The sequence below is a fragment of the Pteropus alecto genome, unplaced genomic scaffold (genome assembly GCF_000325575.1).
Source record: "Pteropus alecto unplaced genomic scaffold, ASM32557v1 scaffold35, whole genome shotgun sequence".
NCBI classification, from domain to species: Eukaryota; Metazoa; Chordata; class Mammalia; order Chiroptera; family Pteropodidae; genus Pteropus; species Pteropus alecto.
In genome coordinates this window covers 6,881,844-6,903,336 of record NW_006437828.1, presented here as the reverse complement: position 1 = coordinate 6,903,336, position 21,493 = coordinate 6,881,844, and the positions used below count along the sequence as shown (strand labels likewise).

General features: G+C 39.7%; 2 protein-coding genes and 3 pseudogenes across 4 annotated transcripts in view; 4 read left to right on the top strand and 1 right to left on the bottom strand.

The window, feature by feature from the left end:
* MTRF1 (mitochondrial translation release factor 1) overlaps positions 1-6,069 on the top strand; it is a 30,302-nt gene extending 24,233 nt beyond the window's left edge. For all 3 annotated transcript variants that reach the window (XM_015591790.2, XM_025049026.1, XM_006914947.3), the window contains exons 9-10: positions 77-175; positions 5,558-6,069. In XM_015591790.2, coding sequence (XP_015447276.1) covers positions 77-175; positions 5,558-5,671 — 213 coding nt within the window. In that variant the 3' untranslated portion in view covers positions 5,672-6,069. The remainder of the gene's footprint in view (positions 1-76; positions 176-5,557) is intronic.
* Positions 6,070-7,132: 1,063 nt separating this feature from the next.
* Positions 7,133-7,251, top strand: LOC112482230 (annotated as a pseudogene).
* Positions 7,252-10,361: 3,110 nt separating this feature from the next.
* LOC102882067 lies at positions 10,362-14,488 on the top strand (annotated as a pseudogene).
* On the top strand, positions 14,360-18,994 carry KBTBD7 (kelch repeat and BTB domain containing 7). Its single transcript, XM_006914946.3, has one exon. It carries the CDS (start codon positions 14,653-14,655, stop codon positions 16,690-16,692), a length of 2,040 nt encoding a protein of 679 aa, XP_006915008.1. The 5' UTR covers positions 14,360-14,652; the 3' UTR covers positions 16,693-18,994.
* Positions 18,995-19,845: 851 nt separating this feature from the next.
* LOC102881814 lies at positions 19,846-21,060 on the bottom strand (annotated as a pseudogene).
* Between the last annotated feature and the right edge of the window lie 433 nt (positions 21,061-21,493).

Genomic DNA, 21,493 nt, shown 5'->3' with positions numbered 1-21,493 from the left:
ACTTACAAGTAATTTTTTCATTATAATAAAGATAACTATAAAGTTAAAAAATGAAGTATTTTTTCTTATGGCACAGGTGGGAACGAGAGCCCAGTCAGAGAGAATTCGGACATATAATTTCACCCAGGATAGAGTCACTGACCACAGGATAGCATATGAAGTTCGTGACATTAAGGTAACCTCACTGAGTATGCTTTATGTACCTTCGATTTTCGAAGGCAGGATAATCAAATTCTAGAGAGTAATGTCTAAAATAATACTGAGTAATTTAAAATCATTAAGCCAGTTTTTTAGTACCCTAAAATTTGCAGGCATTTTTATTAGTTTGCTGGTAAGAAATGTGGTCTTTTTGCCAGTTCGAAACAGTTATCTTTTAAATTCCAGATTCTCATTAATGTGTTAATTTGTTTGCAAAACAGCCATGTACCGCTTAGCCATGGGGATGGGATACGTTCTGAGAAATGCATCGTTAAGAGATTTCATCATTGTGTCAACATGATAGTGCCCTTACCAAACCTAGGTGGTCTGGCCTACTGCACACCTGCGCTGTAAGGTACAGTCCGTTGCTCCTAGGCCAAAAGCCTGTATAGTATTCACTGTACAAAACATGGGATTAAATCAAACGCCCGAGAAAATGACACAATCAAGAGACGCAGTAAATATGCAGCACATGAGGCTGCTGCCACTGTAACACACACTTTTATAGCAGACATTTTTTTTTACAAGAAGAAAGAGTACATCGTAAAATAATAAAAAGTATGCTACAGTAAATACATAAACCAGTAACATAGTCATTTATTATTATTATCAAGCCTCATGTACTGTACAGCACAGTAGGTTTGTTTATACCAGCCTCACCACAAACACATAAGTAATGTGTTGTGCTATGTATGACCTTACAGTGACTATGACATTAGGATGTCGCTAGGCGATAGGAATTTTTCAGCTCCATTATAATCTTACGGGACCACCATTATTCATGCGGTTTGCCATTGACCGAAACGTTGTTATGCAGCATGCGACTGCACATAGATAGATGCGTGTCCGTTTCCACTGCTGCGAAACAGATGACCGCAAACTTAGTGTCTTACAATGGTACCTGTTCGTTATCTCACGGTTGCCATAGGGCAGGAATCTGGGCATGACAGGGCCGAGTTCGCTGCTCCAGGTCTCGCGAGGCCACGTGCCTTTCTGGAGCTTGGAGTCCTCAGGCTCGTTCTGGGTGCTGGCGGAATTCCATTCCCTTGAGTCGTAGGAGCGAGGCTCCCATTCCCTTGTGGCTGAGGGCTGGATGCTGCTCTCAGCTCCTCGAGACAGCCCGTACGTGCTCGTTCTGTGGTCGTCCATGGGCCTCCTCCCACCTTGGGTCTCTTGCAGGAATGGCTCCGGCCTTCTAAGGAGCTTACTCGCTTAGCTCAGGCCCATGTGGATAATATTCCTTTTGATTAACTCAGAGTCAGCGAGTTAATCAGAGTCTCCAGATCACTGGAGTGATACTCTGTCGTAGTCACAGCTTCTGCCTGCACTCGGGGGAGGGAATCACGCAAGGAGCACCGTGGATTTCTGCCTGCTGCACGTATCATCATCAGGGTGAGGTGTGACAATGATGCTGTTGGGGGAAAGGCCCTGTCGATGGGGTTTGAACATTAACCTAACTAAATCCCATCTAGCCAGAACCACTAATACTAGCACGTTAGTGATGAAGCATAGAAAGATCTCTGTTTGCCTCCACTGAGGGGGAAGTGAACCGGCTCCCATAAAAGGCCGTGGAGAAAGCCGGAGGCAGGCTGTGATCCTTTCTTGGTGCCTTGAGATGCCTATGGCTTCTTTCACTTGATTCTGTCCCATGCTGTATTCAAAATTAAAGTCCTGGTTTTACAAGGGAAATGTCTGCGTTTTTAATGTGTTTAGAAATTTCTGTTTATCTTATGTCATTTCCTCTTGTCTTCTCAGCAGTTTAAGGCTGTCTTGCATAGGAACATAATTGCCTTGTCGAGAAGGAGAACATATTTGCTCATTTCCTTTTCCTGAGGAAACACAGTAATAACCAAACATGTGTGGCCATAGTGCACTAATTACACCATAATCTTTCAGTTGTTTTTCCAGTAGAGGTGATGGTTTCCCATGAGACTGTGTGTGACATTCTTCTGACCAGTAATATTTTTCAGAAGGGCGCATAGGTGCTCAGTATGGTGCTCAGTCATGAAACAGGCAGATTGACTGGCTTTTATGGTTATAAAATATCTGACTTCGGCCTGAATACTAACTAACATGTTATTACTACCTAAACCAGCACGCCAGACTCAGAAATGATAAGGAAAATCATATTGGTATGCTCTGATAATCATCACTCAACTTATTGAAAAGAAAGAAAAACATTTCATATTAGTTCAAGGGAAAAGTTTTAAAATGGTATGAAACAAATGTAGTAAAACATTAAAATCTGTATATAGGACAATAAAGAGACTAGTTTAGGAACGGAAGTTTAGTAACTGATTAGTTGTAGAGGAGACAAGAAAAGTGATAAGGGCCTTGACCCAGGGCAGCTGCTGTAGGACAGAGTGGAATGGGTGGAGAGGGGAGAAAGTGGCCGTCTGGGGGACTCTGCTCTCTCATTATTATTCTAGACCCTCCTCCTTCTCCCTATACCGTCCACATAGCTCCTCATGGAACTGCTATAAGCTCATGTGATCATGATCCTGACCCAAGACAATAATTGATTTTGCGGGGAAGAAAGTCTGGACAAGCCCTAGCCAATGAGTTCTTCCCAGGACTTTTAAACTGGAGACAAAGAGGGCCATCCTCTCTCAGTGGCGAAAGCTGAAATATGTCAGTCTTACAAGGGGTGGAAGCCACATTTCCAGCCATGGGAGAAGGCAGTCTTCAGTGAGAGAACAATGAAGCGGATATATTGAAAGGATCAAAAATGAGAACTGGATGGAAGGAATGCTGATGATGTGAACCCCACACACATTTATCCCTGAGGCCCAGCTTCATCCCCGGGGTGGCGTCGGCAGCCCTGTGCATCCTATCCACGGGGTCTAGGAGGTCACCCAGTATTCTTATGAACTCTCTTGTAGGTAATTTTATTTTTATTTATCTACATAATAAGCACAGACTGCCATGTAACATATTGATTTGTATTTATATTGTTTCTCAAAGTCCTTGTGCAGATTCCTTAGCATCAGCCTGTCTCCTGCCCTATACTCCAATTACACTGGAGATTTCCCCTTGTCTTGGGGTTTAAATGCTCACTTGACCCTTGGACAACGCAGGGTTTGGGGCTGCTGACCCACCAACAGCCTGCTGTTGACCGGAGCCTCACCGATAACACAGTCGATGGACTTACAGTACACAGCATGTGTAGTATTTACTGTGTGCTTCCAGTCATGGAAGCTAGAGAAAAGAAAATGTTGTTGAGAAAATCGTAAGGTTCATCTGAGTTTTTTCCAAATTGTAGCAAATCTCAAAAAAATTTTGCAGTATATTTATTGAAAAAGAGCCACATATAGGTGGGCCCACACAGTTCAAACCCATGTTGTTCAAGAGTCATATGTGCTTTATATCCAGGCCTTTCTTCATACTCATTCTTTTGACTAAAATGCTCTGCTTATTTCTATTCTCTTTTTAAAAAGAGAATAGTATTTCAAACGTTTCTTCCTTCATGAACGCTTCCTTGATGCCACCTTCTTGTCAAAGTCAATGGCTCCCTTACAACCCTCACTTTCTTCTTTATTTTTAAATTTCTTGCACTGTATTATGATGCTCATATATTGCCTAGCTCTCCCTTTAAATTATGAGCTTCTGAAAGGTAGGAACGATAACTCCTTCATCTCTGATTTTTTTTTTTATCTCTAGCACTCAGATTAATCCGATTGAACTGTGAATGTGATGCGATTATCAATAAGAGTACTAATTCTTGTCACATAATTTCCAAATGATTAAGTCACCTTGGCAGTACCATAATTGAGCTTCTGGCATACTCATTTTATAAGCAATTTTCATATCATGCTCAAAATGTTATAAATCTTAATTTAAAATTTCCATTATAGTGCTTTTGTTTTCCGTTTAATTTTAAAGTTTAATTAGGTTTTACTGTATGCTGGTGTTTTATGGAAAACAAAGATAGTAAGTCATATCTTTTTCCTTATAGTTTAACTGGAGAGATAAATGTGTACACTTAACCTGAAATGCAACTTTAAGACCATTCAAGAAAGACTAAATAAAAGATTAGTTATGCCCTACATCAAAACTTCAAATGTTCTGTGTTCCGTTTGATGCCTACGTCAAAACTTTAAATGTTCTGATGCAGACATTAAAGATTCTGTTAAGCCAGTGTCTGGATTCTGAGCATCTCTCACATGTGAGAGCGGCTAATCCCAGCAACAATATTACCCAGAACTTCTGCCACACAGAAAGGTACTTGGAGTCGTGATTTTAGTCATTTCTCAGGAATTTTAGGGAAGACTGCAGGGAGGCCAAACTGAAACGGTGTTCATTCAGTGGAATTAATTGGAGGTTAACATGAGAGAAATTTTTTTTCTGAACTTTTTATTTTGAAATTTTCAAGCACTCATGTTTAAAGACGAGTTCAGGATGCACCCTGTACGTAGATGCAACAGTCGTTAACGTTTTGCTCTGCTGTCTCCTCCTCCACCTCCTCTTTCTCCGTCTCTATACACCTGTGTTGCTATTGAACCATGGGCAGGCAGGTTGCACACTTCAAGACGCTTGTCCCTTAAATATTCCAGCATGAATATTTTTCTATTACACAGGACTTTTAGATTTTAAAACTATATTTCCAATTCAAGAAAAAAAAAAAAACAGAATTATCATGAACCACTTATGGATTAAATAATTTATATCGGGAGGTTTGGCATAAGAGTGAGCTGGAATGTTCCGGGGGGGCTTTATCTGAGCCGGGTCCAGAGAATTTGGTATGTGGGTGTCAGTCTGCACAATAACCTGGCTGCAGGATGCCTGGGGCTTTGGGACATTTCAGTCTTTTTTGTGCTCGTGAAATAACGTGATGTGAATGAAAAGGGTGGAATTTTTCAGGACAAAAATAAAAAGCCTTATTTTATTCTAGGGTACAGGAGAAGAAAAGATTCAGCAAACATATCCTCCCAAAGATAGTTCGAGAACTTAGAACTGTGTTGGCAGGAAAGTCAAGCAAAGGCATTGTAGAGAGAGAGGTGGTGAATTTCAAAAGCCGATTCAGATCTCAGTTTTATTCTCTCCAGAGTTATTGGAAGGATCCAGATCCTACCAGATTGATTTTAAACAAAGTGCTAATTTTAACAATTAAGATTAAGATAGAGTATAATTCCAATTGACTCTTTTGGATTCACTTTTTACAGAAAAAGCCAATGCTAACTGGGGATCCTCTCAATTTAGGAATCGTGTTCATTATATTAGTAATTATGGTCATTACATTGGTAATCAGTAATCCTTTGTTGCTATTAAATAACGACTATAAAGAAATGACATAAATATATGCTTGATTCTTTGCTTCATTTATACTTTCTTTCTAGTAATAACTCTCTCTTTTTATCAGAGATTTTTATGTGGGGAGAAGTGCCTGGATCAGCTAATTCAGACACTGCTTCAGTCAGCAGATGAAGAAGCCATTATTGAATTGTTGGATGAAAACCTTAAATCGGCAAAGTGAATGCGGATTTATTATTTATTATTACATAAATGAAACGGACCTGCGTCAAGAAGCAAACTGAGGCGTGGGAATCTTTGTGAATGTTCATAAAGTATAGCTAAAAACACGTACTTACTAATGTATTTTTAAATAAATCTAAACACATTTCTTGACCGAAGAGATTATTCTAGGTTTCCTGTAAACTGCAGTCCAACTCTTCAAGTAGAGAACAAGCATGAATCGTTGAAAAGAGTAAGTTTCGAGAATTATGTGATGTAGAACAGGTCGCTAGTTCTATTTATATGCCTTTTAAAAAACCATCTATAAATTAAACATTTTCATCTATTACCTCAGGACATTATAACATGGTAAAATTTAGTGAGATTTATAAACTTCGTAAATCCCTATTTAAAAACAAAGTATTGTTTGATCATGTTCTCCCCACGTCTGTGTGGGTTTTCTCTGGGGACTCCAGTTTCCTCCCATGTCCCAAAGATGTACATGTGAGGTGAATTGGTTTGTCTAAATTGTTCCAGTCTGGGTGAGTGTGGGTGGCCTTGTCATGGAAGTGTGTCCAGGGTGGGTGCCTGCCTTGCTCCCTGTGCTGCCAGGATGGGCTCTGGCTGCACTTGACCCTGACCTGAACTAAGCAGGGTGGAAAATAATGATCTCTCTTGTTTTTCATCTTTTTTAAATGCGTGTACTGCTCATATTTATTTCAATATTTAACATTAGAAGTGTTTTGAGTCTTTATTTAGGCGTTTAGTGATGTTTTTGTGACCAGAAATCTGCTCTAGAAACTTAAGTCTTATTTACATCAATTAACCTTCGGTAAAATTGGTTTTCTTATATGTCATTTCACTTAAAGTTGCAGTTTTCAAGGACCTATCAATGATGTTAAGTGAGGACTTAACTATATATGCTGTTTTTTCCTATATATATATACCTATGAAAAAGTTTAATTTATGAATTAAACACAGTAAGACATTAAAAACTAATAATAAAATAGGAAAATCATAAGAATATACTGTAATAAAAGTTATATAAAATGGTCTCTTGAAATATAGTGCTGTACTCACCCTTCTTGGGAAGATGTGAGATGATACAGTTGGCTACGTGATGAGATGAAGTGAGTTGAATAACGTAGGCATCGTGGCGTAGTGTTGGGCTACAATAAGGGTGACTTGAACTCAAGCACTGAGATGCCTTGACAGCTGATCTGATAACCTGGACAGCTACCGAGTGACTAATGGTGGGGGAGCATATACAGCATGGAGATGCTAGACAAAGGGATGCTTCATGTCCTGGCAGGACTGAGTGGGATGGCTCAAGATTTCATTACGCTACTCAGAACAGTGCACAATTTAAAACTTATTGTTTATTTCTGGAATTTTCCATGTACTGTTATTTTCAGACCACTGTTGACCGCGGGTAAGTGAAACCGTAGAAAGTGAAACCACGGATAAAAGTACAATAGTTAGGGTCCACGGCCATGCTACCCGGAACAAGCTCAATTCTGTCTGATCTCGGAAGCTAAGCAAGGTCGGGCCTGGTTAGTACTTGGATGGGAGACCACCTCGGAAGACCAGGTGCTGTAGGCATAAAAAACAAAAAAATAAGGGATTGTAAGCTGACAAGGTCTTTGCAATCTGTGAGGTCAACCAAGGGTTGCCTTGCCAAAAATAATAAAAATAAAAAAGTACAATAGTAATTGTTCTCAGGAAGTTTCTGGGTGAAAAAGAGGGGTTCTTACTTTAGACATTCCTCAGAGAGGAACTATATGCCAGAAAAGACTAGTTAATGCAGATTACACAAGTGCATGAATGCCAGGAGCAGGGATCACTGGGGTCATCTCAGAAGCTGCCTAGCACTGTGAGGAACCGAATGTTAATTCAATGCAAAGTATTTCCCCACAGATTGCATACTAATTATTAGGGGAAACGTGCCATTACAATGGAGAGATTTGAGTTACCATACTTAGCATCAGTAATAGAGCTTCCTGACATGATACAGTATGAATTTCCTATTATCTATAGAGTAGTCTGGCCAAATGTTTTAATACAATTTAATCTTTAGACTTAATTTTACTTTATAGTACATTGTGGAGATGGATGAAAGTTAGCAACAGCATGAGGAAGCAGCCAGGCAATTCCAGAAGGTAGGCCATTTTACAAAGCAGTCTTGTAGGACTCTTCAAAAGGTCAGTGTCATGTGGAAATTAATCTCCCAAATGTTGGAGGATTAATCCAAAAACTAAAAGAAATACAACCAAAATATGTGAATCTTGGTTGGATCCTGAATTGGAAAAAACTAACAAAAATATCTTAAAAAAAAAAAAAAAAAAGACATTTTGGGGATAATGGAAGAAAGCTTAATGTGTAGTAACTATTAGATCATATTGTACAGTTATTTTATACAATTAGGTATGGTGATGGATTTATAGTTTTGTAAGAAAATATTCTTAAGATATGCTGAAATATTTTGGAGCAGTGTTACGAGATCCGCAACTTTTCAATATTCCAACAAGGAATATAGTCAATAATATTGTGATAAGTTTGCACAGTGACAGATGGTTACTGGAATTAGTGGCATGATCACATTGTAAGATATAAAAATGTCAAGTCACTATACTGTATGCTTGAAACTAATATAACCAATATAATGTATATCAACTGCACTTAAAATTTTTTATAATTGTACTTTTTCCAGAAAAAAACACTAAATAATAAATCCTAAAACATGATCTTTGCAAAAAAAAAAAAAAAAAGTGAAAATTGTAAGAGAGAAAGCAAGAGAGAGGGGCATTGATTTGTTACTGTTCATTCATTTGGGGATCAGTGTAAACATTTTCTACATGCCAAAGGGAAGCCTGTAAGGGGGAGAGGACAAAGAGAAAGCGCTTCTTCAGCCAAACAGAGGCTCCATCTTAATACAGCCACCAAGATTTCTGCCCTTCCTTCGTCCCTCAGCTTTTCCTTAAAGCACAATGTATTTTGAGGAAAAAGAAGTCAAAACAGTGATGGAGCTATGAACCTACCAAAATCTCAGATGGTGCTGTTAGGTGGTTAGGTAGCCATGTGTGACGGGAGAGAAGACCCAGCTCTGTAACCATAGAAACGACAACAGTGAGGGCCCAACCCAAAAGGCCTGCCCCTCAGCCCTCCCAGAAGAAAATTCATTTTTCAAATACCAATACCCCTACATCCTGGAGTCCAAGGAAATAAATGGCCATAGCATAGCAACCAGTTTAGGCTAGCCACAAACGCTTGTGCAGTTAGGAGTACTCTGACCTTTTCACCCCAGCCTCATTAGACCATCATTTAATGTCATGCATATGCCCGGATGTTCATGAATCTAATTGTAACACCGAATTCTGGGAAGGAACATGCGCAGTTAATAGGTTATGTAACAGCCAACTGTCAATCAGAATGACCTCACACACCAATCAGCTAGCACTACCCTTGTAACCACCCAGTTATAAGACACACGTCCCCACCTCTACAAGGCTACAGCCCTCTCAGGTGTAGCCCATTTCTCTCTTGAAATGCACTTCAGTAAAACTTTTCTAAACTTCGCTGATCTGTAACTCTACTGTATCATCAGAAAGGACTGAGGTCCCCCCAGCAGCGCTGGGGCAACGAGGAACTTAGATCACCCCCACCTTGAGTTTTTCTCAAATTTCTGTATACAGTATATACAGAATCTCTCAGGGATCTTGCTATTATGCAGATTTTTATTCAGTAGGTCTGGAACCTGTGATTCTGCATTTCTAACAAGACCAGGTGATGATGGATACTGCTGACCCACAAACAACACTTGGAGCAGTGAAGACCAAGACCTGTATTATTCAATTGATGAGTACTTTCAGTTGTTATACATTTTATTTTTGTACACAGATTCAATTAAACTCATAATTCTGCTTCATTCAGGTAGACTTATTAGTCTTCCCACCACAAAGATAAACTTGACATCTTTTAACTGTTAGTAGAAAAATGTTAGGAATGGCCATATAAGCCAAAGATAAATCAGCATTCTTGTAAAAGATCTGGAAAGCTAAAGCTTATTGCCTCAATCAATCAAACCAAAAAAAAGTTTCCTGCCTCGTGCACATTAAAATATCAAGGAATAACAAACTTTAAAAAATAACTTTTAGAGATATTTTCAAATCAATTTTGAAACTGAGTCAAGGATTCAACAAACATAACCAATAAAAACTTAAAAATTATTTTAAAAAGCATATGACTCACATTGGAGGCAGTAGCGATTAGGAGGACATGTGCTGGGGCCGGGCTTCTGGAATGCTGGGAATGGTCTGTTGACCAGAATGGAGGTTACACGAGTGTATTTATTTTGTGATAATTCATTGCATTTACGATTTTGATTTGTTCCCTTTTCTGTACATATGTATACTTCAAAGCTTTTTAACAATAAGTGTAAAACACTTTTAAAGCATTTAACAGGTTTGAAACAAGTTAGCTGACACTAAATAATGTGGAACAGAAATGATGCCCAGGGCAGCTCACTCACTAGGCATTCTCCGACTGAGTGAGAGTAGACCCGTAAAAACTCTGGCCACCAACAACTAAAGGCAGCAAGGGTCATTTTGGATATAGATATAAAGGAGTAAATAGTTTGTAGACTCTACTTAAAAATCAGAGTGAAAAACAACATGATGGAGCCCAGCTTTCAGGCGGCACCTGACACACGCCTGACCTGAGTCGGTGAGGTGGAGAGTGGAGGCAGCATTCACCTCAGGTGGGAGAAGATGGTGGTAGAGAATCTCTTAAAAATGGCGCCGAAATCTAAATTCCGGGAGGGCGAACGGGTGCTGTGCATTCATGGGCACCTTCTTTATGAGGCAAAGTGTGTAAAGATTTTCATAAAGGACAAACAAGTTAAATACTTTGCATATTACAGTGGTTGGAATAAAAACCGAGATGTATGGGTTCCAGAAAGCAGAGTACTCAAATACATGGAAACCAATGTGCAGAAACAGAACTTCAAGAAGCCAATCAGGAGCAATATGCAGAGGGGAAGATGAGAGGGGCCGCCCCACGAAAGATGTGTGATCTACAAAAGAAAAATGTTGGAGTCACCCAGAAATGGAAATGGTGGCAATACCAGTGAGATACCTTAGCTTCCTCAGAAGAAAAAGGGCCTAAGTAGGCGCCGATGTTGGAAAGATTCACAAACAGAGTTGAAGTTAAAGATTTTTGAAGAATTGAAATCATAGTTTGTTGATGACCGAGAGAGACTTAATTACCAGGCAAAAATAGCTTTTTTATCTTTCTGCCAAGAAGAATATGGATTCGATTGTAGAGGATCATGAGAGATTTTGAGCAAACACAAGTAAGTAGTATGATGTTAATAAAGTTGTGTTAGGAATAAAAGAATATTGGAACGTAACGTAGGGCACTCAGCTAACTCTACAAATTTGAAAAACTCCATTATGCTGAAATCCTCAAAGATTGTCCAGATGTACCCCTGTCCCAGGTGTACACGGAGCACCAGCCACACCTACTGAGAATTGGAGCATTGTTGGTCTATACACCTCTACATGAGGTGAGTCTTAGTTTATGACTGAACTATCTTCACGATTTCCTGGCAAAGAATTCTGCACCTTTATTTTAGTGCCAGCAATTATGAAGTGGCTCCTCTTAAAAGCAGGTATAATTTACAGTAAATTAAATGCACAGATTTTAGGAGACAGTTCATTGAATTTGTCAATTGCATACATTTATGTAATGTATTTATGTAAGGTATCCAACTGACAAATCAGCCCAATCAAGAAGAGAACATTTCCATCGCCCCTGAAAGTTTCCTTGTATTCCTTTGCAGTCAATCCAGAAATCCACCAACCCCCTCTCCCCGCAACAGTGGCAGCCTCTGTTATGATTTTTATTTACCACGGCTTGTTTTCACTGTTCTGGAACTTTACATAGATGGTCATACAGTACGTACTCTTGTACGTCTGGCCTCTTTTGTTCAACATAAAATTTTTGAAACTCATTTACATTGTTGCATGCTGTATATACCACATTAATTTTTTTCATTCTCCTATTGATGCACAAATGGATTGTTTCCATTCGAGGGCTAATATGGATAAAACTACAATGAACATTCTTGTACAAATCTTTTTCTGGACATATGTTTTAATTCCCCTTGGGCAAATGCATAGGAGTGAAATTATTGAGAGTATAACATTCAAAGAAACTACCAGGTTTTTTAAGGGGACATACCAGTTTACATTCCCATTATTAATATATGAAGGTTCCAATGGCTATCATCACCAACATTTGGTATTGTTGATCTTTTTAAGCTTAGCCATTCTAGTGTGCGTGCAGTGTTTTCTCATCGTGAATTAAATTTGCATTCATCGATGATGAAATTGAGTAGCTTTTCATGTATTGGCCATTGGCTGTATGTATTATGAATATTTTTTTCCAGTCTATGGCTTGCCTTTTTATTTTGTTTCCACTGCTTTTTGATGGGCAAAGCTTATAATCTTGTCGAAGTTAATTTTATCACTCTTTTTTTAACTTTAGTGTTTTCTGTGTCCTAAGAAATCTTTGCCTACCTCAGAATCACAGAGGTAGTCTTCTATGTTTTCTTTTAGAAGCTTTATAGATTCTGCTCTTCTGTTTAATATTAAGATCCATTTCAAATTAATTTTTGTTTATGGAATAAGGTAGAGGTCAAGATTAATATTTTTTTCACATTGTGGTTCAGTTGTTTCAACACCATTTGTTGAAAAGACTTCTTTCTCCATTGATACCAATGCTGTGTTTCTAAAAATTTAAATTCAGTTCCTCAGTTGCAGTAGCCACATTTCAGGTACTGAAGAGCTACAGGTGGCTTCTGGGCACTATATCAGGGCAGGTAGAAAATATTTGCATATCTCAGAAAGTTTTGTGAGAGCACTGCTTTGTGCCTTATGGGCACAGTGTCTACTAAATATTTTAGGTTCTGTGAAAGGTAATCTAAACCAAATAACAAAGCTTAGGCAAATATAAGGAAGCTAAAAATCAATCACCGAATTTGTATGAGGTACCTAGAGTAGTCAAATTCAAAGAGACAAAGTAGAATGGTGGTTACCAGGGGTTTGGGAGATGGGGAAAGGTGAGTTATTGTGAATGGGTACGGCGTTTCGGTTTTGCAGGAGTTCTGCAGATGAAAAGAGTTTTGGAGATGGATGGTGGTGATGGTTGCAAAACAGTGTAAATGTACTTAATGTCAAAGAAATGGTGTTTAGTGCAGGTGAGAAAGCAATCAGCGTTACTAATGACTTAATTCTCTCTGGTATATCTGAAGGATGCCTAACAGAGGTACAGAGAAGATATTGGAACCCAGAGCCCCACTTAGTTTAATGTCTCTTTCCTGGAGTATTTCCAGTAGACCCACTTCAGCTAGAAGGAAAAGAGAGACAAAGAATTTGAGAGTTATTCTCCTCCTATGTATTATCCACCTATTTGTGTAATATTAAACATTTCATTCATTAGGTAATGGTAACACATGGCAAACCAGTAGCTGGAGCAGTCTGGTTTTTAAAGTTTCCTACTAAAAAGAAATCTCTAATCACTTGATTTTGACAATTTAGCAGATGATGTTGATCTATATGTATCTATGTGTATATTTCAACACTTGTAAAGCATCGATTCTACTATGTAAATTTAAGAAATGTCAGGGCATGTATGAATACTGAGCTGTGAGGATCTTGTGCTTTTGTGCAAGGTCTGTTTCTTTAAATATTTTAATTTAAAACTCTCATTAAAAGCTCTTCTTGGGCCAGATAGTTTTTATTGTCTTATGCATTGTAGCATGTGTAGCAACTTGCTTGACCTCTACCCACTGTATGCCAATATAAAAAACAAACAAAAACCTCTTAATAAAAACAATTCCTGAATTTTCAACTGATTTGTGAAAATGAAGTGAAAGGAGCAGTATGAGACTACTTGAAAACACTCATATTAAGAGGCTATGAAAATAATCTGGCTACCCAGGAGACAAAGTGTTGATTTGGTGAGATACCAACCTATCTATTTAAATGCATGATTTGCATATTTGAGGCCATCTATAATGGCTGTTCTTTAGGTCCTGATTTTTGTCTAAGACGTCTTAATGAACCTATAGATATCGTTTAGTATTGAAACTATTGTAATACCCTTCAGAACCTTTCAAAAAAAAAGCAACATCAAAAACTAGAAGTTTTCTTTGCAGAAATAGCTCATGGTTTCAGTAAAGGGGTGTCTCATTTTTAATAAATTCTACAGTAAAAGCTAAGGATGATTGAATCTTTATGTACTAGGCACGATGTAAGCACTTAATTATTGTTCTAACAAAATATTTATTGAAAGCTTCCTATATCCTATGTAATTTATCTCATTCCATCCAAACACAATCCTATGAATACTATCATTCCCATTTTACAAAGAGGAAAAAGTTCTCACATAATTAATGAATATCACATAATTAATGAATACTTAAACGGGGCTTCTACTCTGGATTTCAAAGACAAAGCTTTAAACCAAGTCGAGAATTAACGCTTTCTGATTCTGTTAAAGCAGTCCACCCGCAAGAAACCTCGCGATATTACTCAAACTACTACTCCCAAAATGCAAAGCGGCTTCTGCTGTTCAGTTTACGCCCAGTCTAGAGGGCCCCGGCATGCCTCGGGGCTCGCAAGGCATCCTGGGAGTCGTAGTTCAGGATACCTACCGGTATTGCCAGCGCAGCAGTAGCGGCTCTCGGTTCCTGCCAGCGGGTTCTCTGAGGGCGAGCCGAGGCGGAGAAAGGGCGCGGAACTGGGAGAGGGTGAGTCAGACGCTGTCTATGCCGTAAAGAGAGCGGCACCTTGGCACACGGCTCCCTTAGGTAAATGGACTCGTGCGGACGTCTCTCCGGAGATACCGTTATCTTTGCGCCAGCGAGAGCCTGGTGAGGAGGAGCCATAGCCGGGTCCTTGCACCCGTTCTCGCCTTCAGCGCCCCGCCGCCATCTCCACCATGCAGTCCCGGGAAGACGCTCCGCGCTCTCGCCGCCTCGCCAGCCCCCGTGGTGGGAAACGGCCCAAGAGGATTCACAAGCCCTCGGTGTCGGCCTTTTTCACGGGCCCCGAGGAGCTGAAGGACACGGCCCACTCTGCAGCGCTGCTGGCACAGCTCAAGTCCTTCTACGACGCGCGGCTGCTGTGCGATGTGACCATCGAGGTGGTGACGCCTGGCAGCGGGCCTGGCACGGGCCGCCTCTTCCCCTGCAACCGTAACGTGCTGGCTGCCGCGTGTCCCTACTTCAAGAGCATGTTCACCGGCGGCATGTACGAGAGCCAGCAGGCGAACGTGACCATGCACGACGTGGATGCCGAGTCCTTCGAGGTGCTGGTCGAATACTGCTACACGGGTCGCGTTTCGCTTAGTGAGGCCAACGTGCAGCGCCTTTACGCGGCGTCCGACATGCTGCAGCTGGAGTACGTGCGGGAGGCCTGTGCCTCCTTCCTGGCCCGCCGCCTTGACCTGGCCAACTGCACCGCCATCTTCAAGTTCGCCGACGCCTTCGGCCATCGTAAGCTGCGATCACAAGCGCAGTCCTTCATAGCCCACAACTTCAAGCAGCTCAGCCGGATGGGTTCGATTCGGGAGGAAACTCTGGCAGATCTGACCTTGGCCCAGCTACTGGCCGTGCTGCGCCTGGACAGTCTAGACATCGAGAGTGAGCAAACAGTGTGTCACGTGGCCGTGCAGTGGTTGGAGGCGGCTCCCAAGGAGCGGGGTCCCAGCGCTGCCGAAGTCTTCAAGTGCGTCCGCTGGGCACACTTCAGCGATGAAGATCAGGATTACCTGGAAGGGCTGTTGACCAAACCCATCGTGAAAAAGTACTGTCTGGACCTGATTGAAGGGGCCCTGCAGATGCGATATGGTGACATGCTGTACAAGTCTCTGGTGCCAAAGCCAGAGTGCAGCAGCAGCTCTGTTGTATCCGCAGCGGAAAATCCACCCCAGAGGCTGGGTGTGTGTGCCAAGGAAATGGTGGTTTTCTTTGGACATCCCAGAGATCCCTTTCTCTGCTATGACCCATACTCAGGGGACATTTACACAATGCCCTCACCTTTGACTAGCTTGGCTCACACGAAGACTGTCACCTCCTCAGCAGTCTGTGTCTCTCCCGACCACGACATCTATCTCGCTGCCCAGCCCAGGAAAGACCTCTGGGTGTATAAACCAGCGCAGAACAGTTGGCAGCAGCTGGCAGATCGCTTGCTGTGCCGCGAGGGCATGGATGTGGCATACCTCAATGGCTACATTTACATCCTGGGTGGGCGAGACCCTATCACCGGAGTTAAACTGAAGGAAGTGGAATGCTACAGTGTTCAGAGGAACCAGTGGGCACTGGTGGCTCCTGTACCCCACTCTTTTTATTCCTTCGAACTAATAGTGGTTCAGAACTACCTTTACGCTGTGAATAGTAAGCGCATGCTCTGCTACGATCCTAGCCACAATATGTGGTTGAACTGTGCTTCTCTTAAACGTAGTGACTTTCAGGAAGCCTGTGTCTTCAATGATGAGATCTATTGTATCTGTGACATCCCGGTCATGAAGGTCTACAACCCAGCCAGGGGAGAATGGCGGAGGATTAGTAATATTCCGTTGGACTCAGAGACTCACAACTATCAGATTGTCAATCATGGCCAAAAGTTGCTCCTCATCACTTCTACCACTCCGCAATGGAAAAAGAACCGAGTGACCGTGTATGAATATGATACTAGGGAAGACTTGTGGATTAATATAGGTACCATGTTAGGTCTTTTGCAGTTTGACTCTGGCTTTATTTGCCTCTGTGCTCGTGTTTATCCTTCTTGCCTTGAACCTGGTCAGAGTTTCATCACCGAGGAAGATGATGCACGGAGTGAGTCTAGTACCGAATGGGACTTAGATGGATTCAGTGAGCTAGACTCTGAGTCGGGAAGTTCAAGTTCTTTTTCCGATGATGAAGTCTGGGTGCAGGTAGCGCCTCAACGAAATGCACAGGATCAGCAGGGTTCTTTGTAAACATTTTGGAACACTAAGATGTTTCTACTGCTATGGAATGTATCTTAAACTGATACCCTTTCCTTTTCCTGAAAAAAAAAAAAAATGGTGATTAGAACAGCAGATTTGGTTTAGAAAGAGTAATGTTTGAATTACTTATGTAATGGTACAAAATTAAAACAGTCCATGAAATCAACCTATATAATAATTTACTGTGCTAAAAGTCAAGATTAAAATATGCAAAAAATGAACTTTATCATTAATTAGAATGTTTGGTGGTTTTTTCGTTGTTCAAGTACTTGTTGCACCCGTGGATTGTTTTGGTTAGTTACACTGTTTATATTTTGGTTCTCTAGTCTTCTGTTAACTTTTTAATTCTATTTAGTACCATAAGGAATTTTACTTTGTCGTGATAGAAATTTTGACTAGAAACTGTTGGTAGGGTTTTGAAGGTATTTATATTTTCCTTCAGAATAATGGAAATAGATGTTCCAAATCTTAGTTTTTAGTATTCTATGTTATAGTTTGTTAAAATTTGGTTTATTTTTCCCTTTTGCAAAGGAAAAGAATTGAACGTATAAAGGTTATTAAATAGCGATTTCATCTTGATATAGTGCAGAATAGTCTTAAGAGCTCACAGAAAGTAAAAAATCAAGATTCCATTGTTTTAAAAGAAATTTAGCTTCTAATTTTGGAATATAGAATGTATATTTGCTAAAGTGACCATTTTTCTATCTCAAAAACATTCTAGTAGTGTCGCCAGTTATTTAAACACCCTTCTAAACCAAAAAATATATAGGTATCTTGATTCGTAAGTTCATATTTTCTTCTGTACCTGATATAGGCTTCACTGAATCAGAGCAACAATCCTTTTTTTTCACTGGACATGTGATTGAGTAATATAAATTTTTATCCGTTGGTCATGCCTTGTCTTAAAAAGTTTATATGCTTTCATAAAATATTTTGGCTATATAGTTTTAGTGTTTGTCTTAGAGTATTCTTCAGTAGGAAGTGATTTATTCTTTACTGTTTTGTGAGGTAATATTAGTTTTGAAAATATGTATAAGCTAAAAACAGTATTTTATTGAAATGAGTAGGTATTGTGTCTATCAACTATAAAATGAGTTGCTAACAGAAAACTTTAAAACTTTAAGCTGTGTATAGAACTGTTTTGTGTAGCATTGAAATATTCTGTCAGTTTTGTAAGTTACTATAAATGATTATCAGCTTGAAGGTATTTTTGTATTAAAAGTTGACAGTTAAAGAACATAAGTGGATGATGGCATTTGGGGCCAATAGTGAAAGTATATTTCCTCTAAAATATTTCCCTAAGCAGTGGTGTACATAATTATTTTATTAGGGTATTCCTGTCTGTTCTGTGTTTCTCTGTGAACCATGCTCCAGTCTTTGTTTTTTTCGTTTTGTTTTGGGCTTTTTGTTTGTTTGTTTTGTATCATCATAATGTAAGGGAAAGTCCAGAAATAGAAACTAAATTACACAAATATGACATTGTTAAATGCAAGAACATTGGTGTTTAACCTTTTGAGGGTTTGTAAATACATGATTGTCGTAATACCTATACATGATAAATGGTGTGCATATACAGATGCTTTTGGTCTATGAATTTTCCTAGACACACTTAGAATTATCTTGAATCTTCATTCAACAACATGCTGATTCCTCTTCTTTGTTTACTTTCTAGTGACCAAATGCTAACATTTCTTATGCCCTGGCAGAGTACTGAGGAGTGTGCTCTGGGATGTGGAACTGGATTTTAAATGAAAAAGAGAGGGATGAAAACAAAACAAACACGCACAAATAATGTTTTCTCAGCCATTTGGCCATTTGAAGAGTCCACAAGACATTCCTATTTAACATTATTTCTAGTGAAACAAAGCATGCTTTAGTGGTCAAAGGCTAACTTTTGTTCCATTTAATATCAGGGATGGTATTAAGCACTGCTCTTAACATGAAAAGCTAGCTCTCAATAGTGGTATTTTTTGGCCAACTTTTTTTCACCATTAACTTCTTGTTGATAGCTTTTTGTTCTGTAAGGTTGAAATGCTTACCTCAGTGAGATTATCCATCTGCAGAATTAAGGTAGGCAACCGACTGATAGAAGACATTCTCTGAATTGGCATTCTCAACCTTTAAGTTAGGTGTAAGCTAATTAGTAGTAATAACTTGGTTTACAAAGAGATTTTCCTGGGAAGGATTTTGGTTTCCTGATATGTTTGCGAATTAGGGAATGATGTTAATCATTATTTCAAAGATAAGTGATCTGTACATGGTTAGTTACAAATAAAACTGGCACTAGAACCCAGGCCTTCTGATCTCTTAATTTAGCGTTTGTGCTGAATGTATGAAACTCATTTATGCAGTGAGTGACACAACCAGCGATGTTGAAATCCCTTCCTGACAGGAAAGCACCTTGATCTCAGTTGGCACATCTTTTAACAAATGCACAATGTGTCATTTTCAGGACTACTCTGTAAGATTTACAATGACCTTAATTATTTTTTGTATCCGTGTAGTCTGAAAAGTTCAGAGAGCCCAAATTATTTTAATACTTAAAACATTCAAACAGTAAAGTGGCATTGGTGTTTTCAAAAGGGAAAAATAAAAGAGTAATTTAGCAAATAACTTGTTTAATTCAGGTTTAGAATTAAATTTGTTATAGTTTGCTATTCACTGCTCATTAAACTAGAAACCGGTGCTTTGCCTGATGTCATTTTTACCAATTTGTACTGAAATGAGGAAAAAAATGTAAAACATGATGAATGAGTTGTAAACTAAAATTATTTAATTGAATTTGTTTTAATGTTCGAACACTGGAAATACAAAAAGTTTGCAGCTCTATGTTAGTCCCTTAAACTTTAAATAAAATTTACTTGCCTTTGAAATCCTACCGTGATAACCAGAATGTAGACTTGTACAGTCCACTTTAGATTTGAACTCTTGGAGTCATTTTATGTTGCGTGCTTTTTTAAAGTTCATGGCCTTTTTATTGGAAAAAAATAAAAAGATTAGCATTTACAACTTGGAATTGGACATACATTGTAATTTCTTGAACAGCAGTGTTGATGGTTGTTCTGAAGTTCACAGCCACTGCCTACCTCTGCTGGCTCCAAGTCAGAGGTTTTAAAAACAGAGAGTCCAAAGATGCTCCCTTCGTAAAAGTTTCTTTTAAAAAATTTGTATGAACAGTAACAGCCTGACACTCATTTCATTCCAGTACAGTGCAAACGACACTAAACCAACACGTGGGCATGCCACCAGGGTGTGTTACCGTTACCACAGGTTGGGGCACACGGAAGTAGAAGGGGACCATCCTGTTAGTGGGGCTACATCTAGACAGTTCATTCTACTTATACACACATCCTGAGGTAAACCAATTTTAACAGTGTTTGCTTTCAGCAAACCAGCTATGACGATGTATGCTAACAAGCAACTAGAACCCATTTGAATAGGTTTTAAATTTGTTTTTTCATATTTTATTTCTAATGCAAATGCCTGACTGTGCTCAGTTGTCAAGCTGCGTGCATGAAAAACGGGCCAGCCCAAACTGTGTTAATCGTTAGCAAATGGAACTACAAGGAGTCCACTAAGGGCTTCCTCATCATTAAGGTAGTGTATTTGTATCGTAAAACTGATGTGTAGCTTGGTCTTGAGGACACAGGACTACCAATCAATACATGCAGATTTTTCTTGTGTGTGGACAGAAGGTACTTTCAATATTCAGTTTTGCTATCTAGAAACAATGAGTAAACAATCTTTTTTTTTATTTTTGCAGGTGGTAAGTAAAAGATACAGTTTGATTCTTCTAGAGGGGGACAAAAGAGTTGAAAGTAGGTCTTCTTTTGTAGTCATCATCTGTGTGAATTCTGCATAGTTGGCTTGTCCGTCTCCAATATCTCCTTCTCTGATCATTTCATCTTCTTCATCTGTTAGTTTTTCTCCTAAGTTTGTCATGACGTGAGGTAGTTCGGTGACACTGGTATCCTCGTCAAAGGCTCGGAACGCCTTATGGATTTCTTCTTCACTGTGCCTTTTATTTTTCTAACCATCGTAGTCAAAAATTCTGAGCAGTCAGTGGTGCCATTACCGTACAGCATCCACTTCGTCGGTCATATCTTGCAGGTCGGCTTCCGTTGGGCTCTGACCCAGTGACCTCATGGCAGTTCCAAGTTCCTTTGTTGTGATGGTGCCATCGTCATCGGTGTCAAACAAGGAGAAAGCTTCCTTGAATTCAGCTATCTGTTCTTCAGTCAGATTAAAATGAATGAGCCATGGTGCTAGCGAAGGGTGCACGAGCAGAGGGGAGGAGGGCGGCTGCACCAGTGCAGCGGTGGTGACGGTGGTGGTGTCTCTGCTGATGCCGCCAAGCACTGTGTGTGCTGAGGGCTCTCAGCTGTTTTACTTGGCTTCTGTCCTCTCATCGGATCTCTCTCAGAGCTTAAAATCTTCAACACCCTTTCATCACTGCAAGTTTAAGAAATATTCATTATAGCAAATATGTTGAACGTGAAAGTATCAGAAGGCAAAATTTTATAGAAAATGTGACTACCAATCTTAAGAGAATTAATCGATAAGCTACTTTTAGAACCATCAAGGTAGTTAAAGTATATACAAACCAGTTGTTTTTTATTGAAGAGAAAAAAGAAGACAATGTTCACAGAAGTTGCCAAGTCTTAGAGGACCAGACAGGCCATAGGTTTTGTGCCCTTTCCTTGGCTCTGTGCTGTTTGGTCACCCAGATGTGTTCCATCAGCTCCTGTTCCTCGCTTCTTTAACCTTGTGGGCTAAACATGGTCCAAGACCA